This window comes from Microcebus murinus, chromosome 13 (genome assembly GCF_040939455.1).
Source record: "Microcebus murinus isolate Inina chromosome 13, M.murinus_Inina_mat1.0, whole genome shotgun sequence".
Lineage (NCBI taxonomy): Eukaryota > Metazoa > Chordata > Mammalia > Primates > Cheirogaleidae > Microcebus > Microcebus murinus.
In genome coordinates, this window is record NC_134116.1 from 83,648,438 (window position 1) to 83,666,346 (window position 17,909).

General features: G+C 63.4%; 1 protein-coding gene across 12 annotated transcripts in view; it reads left to right on the forward strand.

Annotated features, from left to right (window-relative positions):
• Positions 1 to 17,909, forward strand: part of MCF2L (MCF.2 cell line derived transforming sequence like) — a 108,555-nt gene that overhangs the window by 44,109 nt on the left and 46,537 nt on the right. For 10 of the 12 annotated variants that reach the window (XR_002225104.2, XM_020290517.2, XM_020290510.2 and 7 more), the window contains exon 2: positions 17,431 to 17,514. Coding sequence is in view for 11 of the 12 variants with exons in the window: in XM_020290517.2 (XP_020146106.2) it covers positions 17,431 to 17,514 (84 nt within the window). In the remaining variant the exon portion in view is untranslated. Of the gene's footprint in view, positions 1 to 8,696; positions 9,372 to 17,430; positions 17,515 to 17,909 lie in introns of those variants that run through there. The other 2 variants (XM_020290515.2, XM_020290523.2) reach the window with 1 other exon arrangement.

Sequence of the window (17,909 nt, forward strand, 5' to 3'; positions counted from 1 at the left end):
CAGGTCAGTGGGTGGGGGTCGGGGCATCCGCCCCGCCAGCCTCAGAGCTCGGCATCACAGGTGGGCCAGGCAGGCGGTAACAGCCAGCTGGGTACGTGGCAGAGAGACAGCAGGTGCCTGCAGGGTGACAGCTGCCACCCCGGGTTCCGTCTGCGCCTGGGCACCTCCCACACCGCCCGTCTCCCCAAGGACCCGCTGCCACGGCACAGGAGACCAGTCAGGCAGGGGTGGCCGTGCCACGGGGGCACCCTCTGGGGACACGGAGTCCACCGGTTGTGAGCACCAACCTGAGGGCCACACAGAGTACTCTGCAGTGGCCGGGAGGAGGCCTGGCCACTTGAGGGGAGGGAGGATTCACCTGAGGGGAGGGAACACTTGCCTGAGGGGAGGGAAGACCCGCCTTAGGGGAGGGAGGACTCACCTGAGGGGAAGGAGGACCCACCTGAGGGGAGGGAGGATTCACTTTAGGGAAGGGAGGACCCACCTGAGGGGAGGGAGGATTCACCTAAGCAGAGGGAGGACCCACCTAAGCAGAGGGAGGATCCACCTGAGGGGAGGGAGGATTTACCTGAGGGGAGAGAGGATTTGCCTGAGGGGAGGGGGGAATCACCTGAGGTAAGGGAGGACCCAGCTGAGAGGAGGGAGGAATCACCTGAGGGGAGGGAGGACCTGCCTAAGGGGAGGGAGGATCACCTGAGTGTCCTGGGAGGAAGAGAGGGGAGCCAGGCAGTGTGAGGGGTTGGGGCCAGGTAGCCAGACTAGAGCAAGCCCTGAGCTCTGCTAGAGGTGAGACCTGCCCTTTGTTCAGCTGGTGGTTGCCTCAGTTTACTTTTTGTGAAACAGTAACATCCTTTTCCGTTTTAGGAACATTGAGGCTACACAAGGAGTGAGCTTCTGTGGGGTTAAATTCTCGTCTGCGTTGGGCCAACATGGCCACGTTTAGACAAAATGGCCTTAGACACGGCACGGACGCCGGACGGGTCGGTTACGTGCGTCTCCACTGGCCGTGCGGGACACCCGGGGAGAGGTGGGAACGGCTCTCGGCCTGCGTCTCCTTAGGCTTCTACAAGGACAGTCCCTCCAGGGCGCCAGCGGCTCCCCCTCCTCTCCCTCCCCTGGCTGTCGTGTGGCATTTAAGGACACTTTCTGGGTATGGTCAGAGTTGGTGGCCCCCGTGGCTCCAGGGCGCTCAAGGTCACGGGGCGCAGCAGTCCCCAGGGCCAGCCCTGCCCTGGGTAGGCAGGTGGCACCAGCTACATTCGCCCAGACGCAGTGGCCCCTCCCCACGGTTGTTCTGGCTAAGGGGTCTGTGGCCGCTGCTCACCCTGCACCCCCTCCTGCTGCAGGGAAGGACGGCAGAGGGGCTGCCACTGGAGGGGTGCAGGCAGCTGGGACCACAGGGCCCCTGTGCCAGCTCCTAGTCCTGGCTGGATGGCACCAGTTCCTCCCAGGGCTTTCCCCACACGCTGCCTCTGCGCCCACGCGGTCGCTGCCAGGGCTCCCGTCCCTGCCACCCGAGCCGGCCCAGCGCCTGCTCTGAGTCTCTCTCCTTCCTCTCGCGTCCTGCACTTGATGTCCGGACTCCCGAAGGCGCCCTCAGAACCGCGGCCCAGGTGGTGGAGAGTCTGACGGGGAGGCTGGCGGGACGGCTCCTGCCTATGCTCAGCAACAGACTCTTGGCTGGAAACAGCTAACTGGAGTCAGAGGAGGTGGCACCACTTCTGCCGCCTGGGGGTCGGATCCAGGTCTCAGAAAGTTTAAGGGCAGGGAGGGCCGGGAGAGGGGACGGTGGCCCCAGCCCGTCTGTGGAGTACGGCCTGCGCCGCGTCTGGTGTTCATACTGTCATGGCGAGAGAGGAGGAAATGTCAGTTTTTACACTGACTCGCCAGCCTTTGCCAGGGATGAGAGGGTGGGTGTCGGGCCCCGCACCCCGGCCTGCTTGCGCTGTCTGTCCAGCCTCCTGGCCGTGCTGGGCTTGGCGGGGCAGGCGGGACAGCGTGTGCAAGCACGTCTCAAAAGCGTGAAGCCTGAGGAAGCCCAGGACGTTCCCAGTGATGCCATCGCTGTGGGCAGGGCCGGTGGTGTCACTGTCCTGGTTGTGACTGACCTGGAGGGAGACCTGAGCCGGTGCCGTCCCGCCAGCGAGGGCTGGGCGCACCCAGGCAACACGCGCCCGTTTCACCCTAGCTGGAACCTTGCTGTGTGTTTTTGCACTTCAGAGACGAGACAGTGGACCGGGTTTGTGTCTAGAGGGAGAGTGCAGGGACGGGACACAGGGCGGGAGCTTCCTTCTGGGGCTGTGCACACGGCCGTTTCCGGACGCCAGGTGCTGCTCACTGGCACCACCCGGTTTGCGCTGATTGGGAGGGAACGCAAACGGCCTGGCAGCTCACGCCTCCGAGAGCAGGGTGCATGGCGCATTTCACACTCTGCCTGCTGCGTCTGTTTTCCTCTAAGGCTGCACGACGAACGCAGAGGGTGTCAAGCACCTTCGGGGTGCAGCCTCGGCCTGTAAAATCACGTGTCTGGAAGACACGGAACAGAATGGGGCAGAGGTGGGGCCATGCGCCTGGCCAGGCGTCCTTCTCAGAGCCTCAGACGGCCACAGGTGAACCTTCCCGTGTGGGTGGCTTTGCATGCACAGGTGGGGTGACCGGCCCGTGGCGGCCCCACAGAGACACGCGTCAAGTAGGAGGTGCAGCTACATCTACGTCCCCTCCTCACCGCTCAGACTCTGCGCAGGCCTGTGACATTCTCTTCTCACTCCGTCCGTCACCGTCCGGCCTTGGGGGGCCTCACCCGTCCTGCAGGCAGTGGAGCCACAGACCCTTCCTGGTCCCCTCCTGGGTCTGAAGACCGCTGGGACTTACAATGTGCGGTGGCCACGCTCGTGTAAGCCCCGTGGTGGGATATGTGTCCTGAGATAATCGGGTAGGTTTGGGGACAGGAGAAGCCCATTTTGGAGGACAGAAAGGAAGGCAGGTGCTGAGTGAAACCCGCACAGAGTTCCTCCCAGACGCTGCGCCGGGGGGTGGGGGGTGGGGGGGGAGGGGGTGTGGGAACGATGGCCTTTTGACGGCACAGATAGGACCCACGGCCAGCAGACACCCGTTTGCAGTCTCATTCAAACCGTGTGTGCGGTAGCGCTGCTCTTCCACGTAAACCTTTGTTTATTTGTTTCCTTTTTGATGCAGAGTCTCACTCTGGGTTAGAGTTGCCGTGGCGTCAGCCTAGTTCACAGCAAACTCAAACTCCTGGCCTCAAGCAATCCTCCTGCCTCAGCCTCCCAAGGAGCTGGGACTACAGGCATGTGTCACCATGCCCTGTTGGTTTTTTGTATATATTTTTAGTTGGCCAATTAATTTCTTTCTATTTTTTAGTAGAGATGGGGTCTCGCTCTTGCTTAGGCTGGTCTCGAACTCCTGAGCTCAAACGATCCAGCCACCTCGACCTCCCAGAGTGCTAGGAGTACAGGCGTGAGCCATTGCTCCTGGCCTCAAGTAAACCTCTAATTTCTGTGACTGCCCACAAGAGGGGTTCATGATACTTCCATAATTTGTACATTCAGGAACAAATTTCTAGGAAAATAAAATGTGCTTTCTTTGAGCTGGAAAATGAATGAATTAACAAAAGATTTCCAAGGCCCATAAGGGACTTTCCTTCCATCCCCCCATGGCCTGAGCACGCACGTAGTCTCCTGCCCGCCAGGCCCCGCGCCAGGTGCTGGAGAGAAAGCCCTGGGATCCCGTGTTGTATGTGATGTTTGTCGGTGTCTGGGAGAGGGACCAGGGAGGGAGCCTGAACAGCTAAGGCGCCTAGAGACCCACTCCCGGCCTGTGCTGGGGGGCCGGCTGCTCTTCAGGTCTTGTGGGAGGTGATTTCCCTCCGGGAAGCTCGGAACCTGAGCGTGACCATGGCGCAGCCTACAACACGCCTCCCTGCCATGTCTGGCCACCTGCTTTAGGCCGAGGTTCATTGTGCGCTCGGGGCCCTAATTCCCTGTTTTGGGGAAGGGTGTCTTCCTTTAGGGACATGCACCTTCTCCAGGTACCATCCTCATCCCACAAGAGAACAAAAGCAGATTTTTAAAGTCGGATTTCCTGGGAATGTTGGAAAGTTCTAGAAATTGCTGAACATGCCACAGATCCATCAGGCATTTCTAACTGGATCAGGTGAAAAAGTCACCCTGAACATGACAGCTCAGGAGGCAACTGAAATTTGCATTTTTAGATTTGTGGACTCGCTTTTTCACAACCCAGTTTTGCACACGCTGCAGCAGCTGCAGTCACGGCCGAGGATGGCTGCTGCTGACCCCCAGCCGGGGCCTCCCTGCAGCGGCTCACGGTGGGGTCTGGCCGGCTCTGGCGTCCACGCCCACGTGCTGCCCTCTGGCCGCCTGGCTGTGTGTTTTGTTTCTGCAGAGGCAGACAGGCCCGCAGGGCAGTGCCCGCTGCAGAATTTCCTCCTGGGCAGGTGCACGTGTTTGAGGGGATGGCTACCCAGGCATACCCGCCAGGCAGGGATTGGTGGGCGGCGTGCGGCCCTGCTGCCCTGCTGTCCCCACCACCTGCCCCAAGGCGGGGCTCTGTGTGAGGCTGTAACAGGACACCACGGGCTGGTAACTTACAAACAGTAAACGTGTATTGGGCACACGGGTCTGAAATCCGGGATTGAGGGGCCGCAGCTGGCCAGGGGCTTTTCGCTGCAGCACCCCGAGCGACGGCATCAGGCACCCAGAGAGAGGGCTGAGCTGGCTTTTCGGCGGACTCACGCCCACGCTGACATCGGTCCACGCAGGAGAGCAGAGGCCTCAGGACCCCTTGCCCCCCCAGCCCCACCTCCGCCCCCGGCTTGCACCCCATAAGCCCCGGGGGACCCAGGTACCCTGACGTAAGCTCCAGGGCCGCACCTCTGCTCGGTGCCGTCTCCAGACCAGCTGGAGCTCAGGCCCGAGCTGCCGTGGGGACCCTGCTGACCTCACCCTCTGCCACCCTCTGCGCTCCCTCCTGGGCCCTCCTGGGCCCGTCATGGCCGCGAGTTGCACTCCCTCCTTCCTCCTGTCCTGAAGCCACCGCTCCTGATCTGTCCCCAAGGCCAGTCTGAGCCACCTCGTCTCATGCATTCTGCAGAGCACAGGGAAAGGGCACTAAACACAAAACGCCGCAGCTTTAGAGAGCTTTAAAAATCAGAGTGAGACTTTCCCCAGTGCGGTGGCCCAGCAGCATGGGTGCAGCAGAGCAGGGGCCAGACCGGGCACGACTGCGCGCGACTCTCCGACTGCGGGTCGTGAATGTTTCCTCCACTTGGAACTTGTCTGGGGCAGCAGCTTTCTCGGGTGCTCAGCTCCCCCCCCCCAGCCTTCTGCGTCCCAGACGGCCCCCACAGACGCAGGCCTGACGGGCCGCCCCCACCCGTCTCCCCGAGTACATCGGGCAGCACCCACGGCTCAGGTGGGTGAGCTCTGTCTCCGGCCGGGCCCCTGCCTGGAATCCTCACCCCCACGAAACTGGAAACTCCTCACACCCTCAGGCACACCCTGGCCCCACCCCTACCATCTCAGGCAGGGCCAGGCAGCTGCAGGGAGCCCCAGCCCAATGCCGCCCTCGAAGGTGGTGCTCCCGCCAGGTGAGCTGTTGTCGCCAGGTGAGCTCCTGCCGGGTGAGCTCTCAACTTCCTAGCTCAGCGTCAAATCAGACCCAGGAGCCTGAATTCTCATTGAGCGTCTGGGAGGGGCCTGAGACAGACCACCCTGGGGCCTGCCCGGGGCACACAGCCCTTCTCTGCGACCCCCTAGACCTGCAGCAGCTCTGGGCTTCCAGGTGTGTGGTGGGAGTGGGGGAGGGCAGCCCCTGTGGCTGGTGGATGGGGCACCATGGACCCATATCCCCCAGTCCCCTTCAGCCTCGGCAGGAAGCATCTGGGGGCAGGTTTGACCCGCCCCGAGTCCAGTGCCTGCTGTGGGTTTTATTTGAGTGAAGGTTCCGGCTATCTGGGTCCCGCCGTGAGTACTTGTCCCACAGCCTGGCGGCTCCGCCCGGTGGGTCAGGTTTTAAGTGGAGCTGTCTGTATGGGAGGAGGGGCAGGAAGCCGCCCCTGTGCCGGCAGCCCCACCCGCCACGCGTGTGCGGGAACAGCTAGAGCCAGGCTCCTGTAGCCTGCTGGGGGGGGGGGGGCGGCCGGGTTCCTGCTGCACTCTGGGTCCCGGCCCTGCCCAGTTGTCCCCAAGGTGGGGGTGACACGTGGGATTACATCCCCGATCCAGGAGGGAGAGCCGTCTTGTCTGGCTCATCCAGGTGGGCCCGGCTCGCAGCCGTGGCTCCCTGTGGCCGCAGCTTCTGCTGCACGTCCTGCGCAGGGCCACGTCCCTGCCTCTCACCACCCACACTGCAGCGTGCACCCGCACAGCTTTTCTCTGCGTTAATATGACTCCCGCATACATGTATGTCCCCTGTGCGTGTACCCGAGAAAGCCACATGCAGATAAGAAGGAAGAGCTGAACACAGGGACGTAAGTAAATGGCTCCTTCCCGCGCCGTGCCGAGCCCTGCTGTCGGCCGTCCTGACGCAGGAAGACTCCACTGGCGTTGACGGGAAGGCGAGACTTCAAACGCGTAACAAACTAGACAACGGCGCACAAAATACAACAAAGCACAGACTAAGGGCTGGCTCAGAGCTGTGAGCTGGGTGCTGGGGCCCTGGCCTGAGCACAGGGCCGTGGGAGGGATGAGCTGATTGCGACGTTTCTGTAGGCTTCTGGGGGCCTGCCCAGGAGGCTGGGTTTGAGCTGATTTGGCTCCTAGAATCAGTTTGAAATTGAACTGAAGGGAAGCCTGCCAGAATCGCAAGAAATGCGTGTCCGGGGGTATGGCCATGGCTCTGGCGTGGGTTTGGCCTCCTGTGTCCAGCGTGGACCCGGCCTGGTCTCGTGCGTGTGGCGTGGACCTGGCCTGGCCTCGTGCGTGTGGCGTGGACCCGGCCTGGCCCAGGCAGTGTGGATGTCCCCCCCACACTGATGCTGGTGACGGGGTGGGTTCTGTCCCTGCTGTGGGTGAGACTTCCTGGGCCGCTGTCTCGGGGCTGCAGGCCCAGGTGCCCAGAACGGCTTTCGTGATTTGGAAACAGGACAAAACCCAGCCTGAGGCAGCGCGAGCTCCTGCCCCACCCAGGGGAAAGCTGGTCCCCGCTCTACAGCCTGGACCAGAGGGGCTGCGGGGACGTGGGACGTCCCAGGTTCACTTCTCCGTGTGTCTCGTCAGTGCCTCGGGCAGATGTGTCCAGAGGCCTCACCTGCCTGTCCGTGTAGGGAAGGGCTGCTCTGTCGCAGCAGGCAGTAGGAGTCAAAGCTGGAACAGAGGATGTTAGCCGTGGCGGGATGACCCACTGTGGGGAAGGCTCACAGCGGGGAGGGAGTGGGTGCAGCCTGGCCTGGGGCCGTGCTCCCTCCCAGCAGTTCTGGGCTGGGTCACCTTGCATCTGTCTCTCAACCTTCTCCTTGTTTGAAATATGACATGGCTTATGCCGTGTGCCAGTGTTGCCCGTTTTGGCCAATAAAGCTGCACTTCCTCACATAAATAGGCCAGCCCGGGCAGGGAAGAAGCAGGCTCTCCCCGTGGAACGAGACACCTCTCTGGGACAGTGAATTCCCAGTAGGGAGCTGTTCCTGTCCACTTGCTGGCCACGGGAGGCCACGCCGCAGGCCCAAGCCCGCTTCGGGGCACCGTCTTCTGCAGCCCTTTCAGGTCTCTGCCCCTCGGACCTCACATGTCTCCCGATTCCCCCGTTTGATGGGGACGAGGTGTGTGCACAGGGCCTCCCGGTGAGCAGAGCCAGCGGGCCCCGTGGCCCAGGCACCACGCTGTGGTCCGTGGGGGCTGTGGAAGAGGGCGGCGCCAGACGTCCCCAACCCACAGTCACAGCAGGGTCCGTCCTGGGGGAGGCTGACCCACGCCACAGACTAGCCTATCGAACAGCACGTGCGGGCCATGGCAGCGGCAGGCAGGTGGGCAGGTTTGGGCTGAGAGGTGAAGGTGATAGTCAGGCCGAGCCATGGGCAGCTAGGGTTTGTCCTCAAACTGTTTTTGTCCCCACCCTCTGTAGCACGTGGCCTATGATGAAAATCTCACAGCTGTGTTTTTAGAACAACTGTCCTGGTCTCTGGAGCTGGGGCTAGGCCCACCTGGTGCCGGGACCTCAGCCGAGCACGGCCCCTGCAGCTCAGGTCCCCCGGTCAGTGGACGGACCCGGCCGAGCACGGTCCCTGCAGGCTCAGGTCCCCTGGTCAGTGGACGGACCTGGCCGAGCACGGTCCCTGCAGGCTCAGGTCCCTCGGTCAGTGGACGGACCCGGCCGAGCACGGCCCCTGCAGGCTCAGGTCCCCCAGTCAGTGGATGGACCCGGCCGAGCACGGCCCCTGCAGACTAAGGTCCCCCGGTCAGTGGACGGACCCGGCCGAGCACGGCCCCTGCAGCTCAGGTCCCCTGGTCAGTGGACGGACCCGGCCGAGCACGGCCCCTGCAGCTCAGGTCCCCTGGTCAGTGGACGGACCCGGCCGAGTACGGCCCCTGCAGCTCAGGTCCCCCGGTCAGTGGATGGACCCGGCCGAGCACGGCCCCTGCGGGCTCAGGTCCCCCGGTCAGTGGACGGACCTGGCCGAGCACGGCCCCTGCGGGCTCAGGTCCCCCAGTCAGTGGACGGACCAGCTGAGCACGGCCCCTGCAGGCTCAGGTCCCCCGGTCAGTGGACAGACCCGGCTGAGCACGGCCCCTGCAGGCTCAGGTCCCCCGGTCAGTGGACGGACCCGGCTGAGCACGGCCCCTGCAGGCTCAGGTCCCCCGGTCAGTGGACGGACCGGCTGAGCACGGCCCCTGCAGGCTCAGGTCCCCCAGTCAGTGGACGGACCCGGCTGAGCACGGCCCCTGCAGGCTCAGGTCCCCGGGTCAGTGGACAGACCAGGCTTAGTGTGGGGCCCCTGCAGGGAGGGTCTCGACAGCCGACACGAGGAACCGGGCTGTGGCCAGCAGGGGCTTAGCTGCCAGCGGGCTCTCAGGAGTTAAGCTGCCTGTGACAGGATGAGTGAGCCGATCTCAGCTCTTTAATCGGGGACGGGGACGTTGAATCCAGGCCCCAGGAGGAGCCGCCGCGGCAGCCCTGCAGACCCGGGCTGCGCAGCGAGCACAGGGAGGTGTGGCGTTGCTGCTCTCCGCCAAGATGGTGCGGAGCCGGCTTCCTTTGTGTGCCCCGGGAGGGCGTTCCGGGAGGCGGGCGGTGGGCTCCTGACCCGGCCGGCGGTTGCGGCAGCATGACCTTAAGCCTGGTCTCCCTGCTGTCCCGGGACGTCACGGCGCTGTGGCTTCTCCTGAAGGCGAGCACAGGTGCGTCTGGCGCGGACGGGTCCTCCCTTCCCGGGGACTCAGCGTTTGCGGCGGAGAATCGCAAGGTGACCGTGCGCAGGGACGGAGAGAGGCCGGGCGATGTCCTGGTGCCTTCGGCGTGTCATGGCCGGTGCTGGGGGTCGTGTCGGAAATCCCCGCGGATGCTGGGGGTCCCGGAGCAGGCTTGGGGACGGCATGGGCCGAGTCCTGCTCCTTCAGGATGGGTGGGTGTGCGGACATCGCCCCGGCGGGCCCTGGCGGTTTGGGGCCCTGCCCGGGTGTCCCTCCGGAGGGGCACGGGCCGCGTCTGCTCTCAGAAGGCAGGTGACAGCCGCCGCACTCATCCCAGAAGGCTGCAGGCGGATTTCCACGGGCTCCTTTGTTCGGGTTCGGTCGTAGATTCTTCGTGCTGGCAAATGGGGGTGGCACCGGGGTCTGGCTGGGGAAGGGGCTGCGGCTCCTCCCTCTCGGGGACACCGGCCGGTGCTGTCCCCACAGCCGGCCGCGTTGGCAGTGGGAGAGGAGAGCTCAGGACTGGACTGCCAGGGCCGTGTCCACAGCCAGCCGAGTCTGCGGTGGCCTGCGGGGCTTGATGGGAGCTCGGCTGTCTTGTCGGGAGGCGGGTGGCTCTGAGGTGACACCAGCCCCGAGTAACCGGCCAGGGCTGTTGGACGAAGGTCCCTGGAGGAGGGACCTCAGCCAGGGGCTCGCAGGTGCGTCGGTGAGGACGGAAGAGAACGTGTCTGAAGTCATCTGTCATCGTTACGTTTTCCAGTGGGTGCTTCTGCCAAGCGTTGATGGATAATTCACAGAATAAGTGTTTTTGTGAGTTTTAGTGACTCAAACCATAGCAATCAGTGGCAGCAAACACCACAGGTTTCCAGTTTTATTTATTTATTTATTTAGAGACAGAGTCTCTGTTGCCTGGGCTAGAGTGCCGTGATGTCAGCCTAGCTCACAGCAACCTCCAACTTCAGGGCTCGAGCGATCCTCCTGCCTCAGCCTCCCGAGTAGCCGGGACTACGGGCATGAGCCACCATGCCAAGCTAATTTTTTTCTATATATTTTTAGTTGTTCAATTAATTTCTTTCTATTTATAGTAGAGACGGGGTCTCACTCTTGCTCAGGCTGGTCTTGAACTCCTGACCTTGAGCAATCCACCCGCCTCGGGCTCCCCAGAGTGCTAGGATTGCTGGTGTGAGCCACCGCGCCCGGCCCCAAGTGTCCAGTTTTGAAATGAAGAACTGAGTGTGTGATGAGCAGCTGGTTGAATGAATTCCCACAGCAGGCGAGATTCGAGGGCTGTGGAGGTTTGGGCCCCGATGAAACCCTCACCATTCGCCTGTACACTTGGAGCCCGGCCCCAGTGCGTCAGCAGGACTTGGTTCCGTCTCCGACATCGGCAGCAAAGCATGAGGCTGTGAACAGCCCGACCAAAGCCCTGTGGGGACGCTCTCTCGGACACGGCTGTCGGCTGCCTGTTAGGGGTTCCACGGCGCGTGACGCTGCCAGGAGTCCATGGGCCCGTCCCACCCACGTGCGTTTCATCGCGGGAGAACGGGGGTGGGGTTCTTCAGCCGTGTGTGTTGTGACCCTCTGAGGTGGTCGTTTGCTTTCCTAGGTGGATACTGGTGTTAACTTTCTCCTAACAAATTCTGAGTGTTTTCCTAATGTTTGCTTTATTTTTAAGAGAGACGGACTCTCAAATAAACGTCCCAAGGGAGTGTGGTGTGATTGAGGGTTGGAGGCTTTTCTTCACTCTCTAGAAACAATCTGCTGTTTTCCTGCCAACCCCCCCAAAACATGTTCTGTTAGATTTGCAAAGATAGCGTTGTTAGCGCGTGGGGAGCAGATATCCCTTCGGGAGACCGTGGCGGGCGCAGAGGGCGGGCCGTTCCGTGTGGGCATCAGAGGGCGGGTGACTGGGTGTGTCCTGTGCATTGGCACCTGCTGTTTGCCAGTGACACGCCATCCATCTGTCACGCAGGACCGACAGGCACACGTGGGAGGTGGGCGCTTCCGGCTCAAGCCGGGCGGTCGGGAGGCTGGGAGGAGGTTGGCCCCATGTCGGGAGCCGGGCCAGGTCGGACAGGTTGCCTTGTGTGTGAGGCCAGGCTGGGCCCCGAGTCTGGACTCTCGGCCCATGGCCGGGCTGAGGTGCAGCTGTGAGTGCGGCTCTCACCAGGGTCGGCCTCCTCCAGCCGCCAGCCACGCCCCACACCCGCCCCTCTCTGTCTCTGTCTCTGTTTCTATGTCTCTGTCTCTGTGCCTGTTTCTCTCTCTGTTTTTGTCTCTATGCCTCTATGTGTCTCTGTATCTCTGTCTCTCTGTGTCTTTCTCTGTCTCTCGAGCACAGACTGGTGGTTCTGGCCGGCTCGGCCTGCGTTGCTCCGCTGAGCCCTCAAGCCTCAGCTGACTGACCGTCTGCACCACATCTATGGCTGTGGGTGGCAGCTGCTGCCCTTCCCCCTGTGAGCCAGGCCTCCGCCACATGCATGTCACCGTCTGTTTGTCCAGGGCGGGTTTTTGTTGAGGGCTGATGCAACTTCTTATTTGTTTTTGGTTTATAGAATTCCTGGTTCTCAGAAAGTAGGACAACACATACGTGTCTCCGTCTTAGGGAAGAGCCCCACACGGCCACCGGCCTGCAAGCAGTTGGCGCTGGCGTGTGTGGAGCGCCCAGCCTCTGTGTCCTTCACTTTGTGCGTCCTGAGGCTGCGCTCCTGTCCCGGTGATGCCGGGCCTGTGTGTTGACCTCTTGGGTCTTTGACTGAGTACTTTGCTTTTCCATAGATACATAATCACTCTAGGAGGGCGAGACGAGGAAAACGCGGTCAGAAGGGCCTCCTTCATTTCCCAGTGGCAGGGGCCACGTGGGGTGTGCGTGTGAGTGCATGCGTGTGACGTGTAGGCTGTACAGGTTCCTGGTCCCTAAAAGCCAGTGGAGACCCGCTGCCCCAGAATGCCACACGTGCAGAACTCCGGGGGCTGGGCGTGGGAGGCCCTGAGAGCCGGCTGGGGGCTGGGGACGAGGCAGCTGACCCTGGGCTCGGGCCGCCTTCTGCAGGGGCTCCTCGCAGAGCATGAGCCAGTGTGAGCCACGAGCGCCCAGGGGACCCCGTCTCCCGTCGCCCGCAGGAGGGCATGCCCGGGACGTGTGGCCAGCCCTGTTGGGCCGAGGCCACTTGCTCTGACGCCCCCAGGTGTGAGCTCTGTGGGGGAAAGGCCTCGGGGTGTGGGGGGTCTCCACGTTCCGCCCAGCGGCAGGCGGGTCCCCCCCGCCCCCACTCCCCAGCGATGGATTTCCACACCTGCGATGGAGGTGCGCGCCCCGCCATGCCCTCTGCACCCCCTTCCTCCTGCAGGAGTGGGCCGTGCGCGGGGGGGGGGGGGGGGGAGGTGGGGGGACGGATCGTCCCTCCCCGCGGCGGGCTGGCTCTGCGCTGCGGCAGCTCTCGCGCCTGGGTCACGGGTTGGTCCGTGAGACCGTGACAGCTCTGGCGTGAGCGTGAGCAGGCGGCCCTGTGGAGGGAGGTCTCACCTCCAGATACCCACAGCTCCCCAGGGACACAGGGAAGGGGACGGAACCGGCCTTCCGAGCCCCGGCCTTCCCTGGGTCGGCCCTGGCACCTGCCCTGGGCTCTGCTTTGACTCTCAGCTCCCATTGGGTGGGTTCAGGGAGCGGCTTCCTGCGGAGTGCCGTCCCTCGGGGCCGCTGAGCACGCCCTGCCTCGATGCACCCTCTTCGCCCCTGCAGAGACTCGCAGCCTGGAAAGGATTTGCAGGTGGGGCCTCGTGAGTTTTCCTCCCTTGTGGGCCCCTCTGAAGCCTGAACCCAACAGACGAGCTCTGAGACGTGGCCCTTGTCCCCCGGCCTGCTCCCCTTCCCGCCACGCAAGGGCGGGCCCTGTCCTCGCGGCTGGGCCCCCCTGGTATAAACAGCCAGCTGCTCCGGATGTGGCAGCTGAGGCTTCGCAGGGCAGGGTGGGCCGAGCAGGCCGGCGCTGGGAGGTGGAGGCGGAGGCGGAGAGACAGGTGCAGCCCAGGAAGGGGGAGACTCTCGCATCCACAGACTCAGCCAGGCCTGGCCTTTGTCCCTGGGGCTCGGGGTGACCCTTAGATGCTAAAGACCCGCAGGGCCTGCAGAGTCTGTGCCAGTGAGAACACTCCCTGCTGGAGGTTTGGCTAGCCCTGCACGCTTGCCTGCTCAGCTGTCCTTGAGCCGTGCACGCCCCGAGCAGCCGTGCACGACACTCTCGCCCTCCCAGCACGCAGGGTCCCGCAGGCTGCACTGTGAGGTGGCTAAACCAGGCGCGGGCCGGGCACCCTCTGCAGGCCAGGCGGGGACCGCAGGGGGGAGGGGCGGCGGGCCAGGGTCTCTGAGCTCTGGGGACCCGGCCCCCCATGGCCCTCCAGACAGAGCCTCTCGGGCCCCTTTACTCTCCTAGAACCCAGAGTCACTCAGCGATTCACAAACATCCATGTTGGGGTGTGTTCCATGTTCAGATTTAAGCTAGGGAATGTTGACACATCAACGTACATAAAGATGATGATGATGATAGCCCATCATGGTAACACGAGAAGCATTTTTTAATGAAAACTCACTGTCTCATCCAAACAAAACAAGAACACGTGCGCGCACAGGCCTGTTCTGTTTCTCACACGCTCCGCCACCTGACACGGGGCAGCGGGGGGTGGGGGGGGCGTGCAGGGCTGGACTGGCATCACGCCGCATCTGACCGTGGCGGCCCAGGAAGGACAGGTAGGTGACGTCTCGGGGTCACTGTGCCAGAGCCCCGGGCTGAACTGAAATGGTTTTTCTTAAACACCAAACCGCAGGCACACCAGCGGGGCAGGAACCACCTGCCCCCAGAGCGCGTCCTCCCCTGGCCTCCGCGCTGACAATCGCTGTGATCGCGCAGGGACGAGAGACGTCTCCTGGCCTCTGGTTCCGCCGGGAACTGCTGGGCGAGTGTCCGCTCCACGCTGCGGTGGAACCCGGGCCTAGCCGGCCCCACGGTGGGGCCTGAGCCCCGGAGCCCTTGCGGGACCAGGGTGGCTGGAGTGGTGGTCTACCGGTCAGGGCGGTGTGCGGAAGCCCAGTGGGTGCCGGGCGCCTTGGAAGGACGTGGCTTGTGAGGTGGACAGACTGGAGCAGCCGAGGGCTGGCAGCGTCAGGCCCTGGCGTCCTCGCCCTTCTCAGATCCGGCTCTCCTTGGCGGTGTGAGCGGGGCCTCCGCCGGGGGGACAGGCCCCGTGCTCGCATGGAGGTGCCCTGGGAGCTGGGCCTGGCCTGACTTTGGTGGTGCAGGCCCATGGGCCACCCGCTTCCCGCCCCAGGACACGTGGCCTCACGCAGGCCCCGTGGAGGCACCGCTTTTCCGTCACCCACAGGGACCCGTCTCCGGAACCCGCCACAGCGGCGCAGCCCTTCGATGCCTTTCTTAGTCTTAGGGCTGCAAAATCCAATAGACTGCAAGAGGACCTTTAGAAAAACTCTGCCGTCACAGCGTGCAGAATGGTCCTGTCACTCCTGGGTGAGTCTGCCCACGCCGCGCGTGAAAAACGGGATGGAAACTTAAGTGTGGATAGAAGGGGAGCCCACGGCCAGCACGCCCCGGCCTGGGTCTCTCTGAGCTCCTGCAGTGAGGCCGCTGGACTCAGCCCCGCAGAGGGCAGGGGGCCTGGGTGTGGTTGCTGCAGCCCAGGTGGGGCACAGTGAGAAGTGGCCTCGTGGAGGTGGCATCTCGGCAGGGCATCGGGTGAAGCCGGACCGGCCACAAGACAGGAAGGCCCCACAGAGGGGCTGGAGGGCTGCGGCCACTCGGGGGGTGATGGGGTGCGTGGCTGGCCCTACACGGGTGGACAGAGGCCCCCATGGGCGTCCTTCGGTGGAGCCAGCTTCACATCGACTAGGGCCACTCTGTCACGGGCAGTGGGGGACAGTGGGTGACGTTCACGTGCCTGTAATCCTGGGGTCAGTGGGGAGGACTGGATGCCCTGAGGGGCAGGTGTCTCCGGGACATGGCCAGGCAGGGCCACCAGAGCAAGGCCTGAGAATCGATGTGGGAATCTGCACATCAGACGCCTGGACACCAGCAGGTGGGCGGCGTCCATGGACGGGCAGCGTTGGGACCGTGGCACGTGGGCAGGCAGCGTTGGGACCGCAGCAGGTGCCACCATGCCTCGGCCGGCCCAGCACCTCACGGCCCACCCCTGGCCTCAGCGGCCTTGCCGTCCAGACCGCTCGTGGGGAAGACTGTCCCTCACGGCGTCCTCAGCCCTGTGTCTGCCCCAGAAGGTCTCACTTGCATGGGACACCTCCCTGGGCTCTGCGTCTCCTGGCCGCGGAGGCTGCGTCGCAAGAGAGACCACGGTCCGTGCTCGGGCGCGGCTGCTCCTGCTGAGAAGAGAAAGACACCGCGTCCCACCTGAGCGCCCAGTGCAGTCTGGCCGCCACACCTGCTGCGCCCACCGTCCCGGCAGATGGGTGTGTGCACGCCGTAAATCCCCTCGCCTGGATTGAAAGCCACTTCATGCTTTCCTGGGGCGACTGTTTCTGCCCTGTCTTTCTCCCATGAAGAAGCTGTCGCGGAGACGGGGCTACACGCGGGAGGGCCACGCCCTGAGCTGCCCAGGAGGCCCTGCGGTCCGAGGCGCTGCCTGGAGGCATGTGGCCGCGTCCGCGCCGGCATTAGGACATCTGCCGCGTCCCGGGCAGGCCGGCCAGCGGTTGGCAGGCGCAGACGGCACGCCTGGGCGTGGGTGTCTGTGTGCCTGGCTGAGCCGCCGGCGTGTTTGCGGAGCCTGAAGAGCAGGTTTGGAGAGTGGTGCTGTGTAGACAGCTGGCCTTGCTGCCTCCACTAGGGTCTTGCAGGTGACACTGTCTCCGTGACACATGTCTGCCGGCTGGGTGTGGCCTGGGGCCTCCAGGTGTGCAGGAAGCTGACTTGTAGCCATCTCGAGTCTGCGTGAGTCCAAGCCTTTCAGTGAGCAGGCGTGTCAACACTCAGATTGTGCACGTTGCTGTGCAGTGAGAGCGTGGCTTGAAGTCTCATGTGATGAGTCTGGGGTCAGTTCAGAGACTCGAAAGTCCTGAGACATGAGCGTGTCAGGCTCCTGGAACCCCGGCTGAGCCGCCCCACCCCTGCGCTCCGTGGCCGTGCAGCCAGCCCAGGCGAGGCTGCGGGCTCCCTAGACCTCCTGCTTCCGGGTGGCTCCCGTCGGCCAGCGCCGCTGGAGTATAGTGTGCTGCGTGTAGAACCATGTAGGCAGGTGCTGAGCTGCCGCCATACAGGCTGAGTTCGCAGACACAGCGCCCCGGCAGCCGCCCTGGCTCCTCAGTGCTAGCCGAGCGTGAGCCCCGAGCCCAGCGCAGAGCCCTGGGCACCCAGTGCGTGTGCAGGGCGGGTCCTCTGTGGCCGGCGGCCCTGTGCAGGGCAGCAGGCACGAGCCAGGCGCTGCTGGGCCCGTCCAGGGCGAGGACGGGACACAGAGACCAGAGCGTGTTTGTCCATCTCATGCATCAGGTCCCAGACTCGGCTGCTGCTTTCCTGCTACCTCCCCTCTGCCCACGTGTGTGTGTGTCCCTCCCTTTGTCCCCCTTACACACATCACACTTTGAAGAGTGATGGTGACTCACTCAGCATGCAGCTTTTTTTACTGAAAAACAAAGACTCTCGAGTGATGGGAACTACAGTGACCCTTCCCAGACAGACATAAGACGCCTCCCTTCTCTGTGGCGACATGCAGCTCCATGTGGGGGGTTCTGGCCCCACGTGGGGGGTTCTGGCTCCACGTGGGCGGTTCTGGCCCCACGTGGGGGGTTCTGGCTCCACGTGAGGCGGTTCTGGCCCCACGTGGGGGGTTCTGGCTCCACGTGGGGGTTCTGGCTCCACGTGGGGTGGTTCTGGCTCCACGTGGGGGGTTCTGGCTCCATGTGGGGCGGTTCTGGCTCCATGTGGTGGTGCTGGCCCCGAGTGCGGCGTTCTGGCCGGTCACCTGTTGCCCGAGACAGTTTCCCCAAATGACCATGTGTCTGCTTTCCTTTCTCCCGCAGATGAAATCATGCACCAGGACATCGTCCCACTCTGCGCCGCTGACATCCAAGACCAGCTGAAGAAGCGCTTCGCGTACCTGTCAGGTGAGTCCTGTGGCCAGGGAGGGAACGGGGGTAGGAGGTCTGCGGCTGGAACCAGGAACTGTCGCCCGGAGCCGCCCAGCCTGCCTGGGTCTGACCTGAGGGGCCTCCATGGCTCCCAGAGGTGGTTGCCTGGGCTTGGCGGCCCCCAGGATGAGCACAGCATTGCGCAGCATTTAAATAACAGGCGCATCGTCTGTAAAGCGTGGAGAGCGGTTTAGCTCATGGCGTTAGGAAGAAGGACTCAAGCTTGTGTCCGCATCTCAGCTATGCAGAAAAGCACATGGAAAGAGGGTTGGAAAGAACATGTCGAAATGCTGGGGTGGCCACCCCTTGGTGGCATCGCTGCATGGGGCTGTCTGCTCCATCTCACTCTGCCATGCTTTCCAGAAATCGTC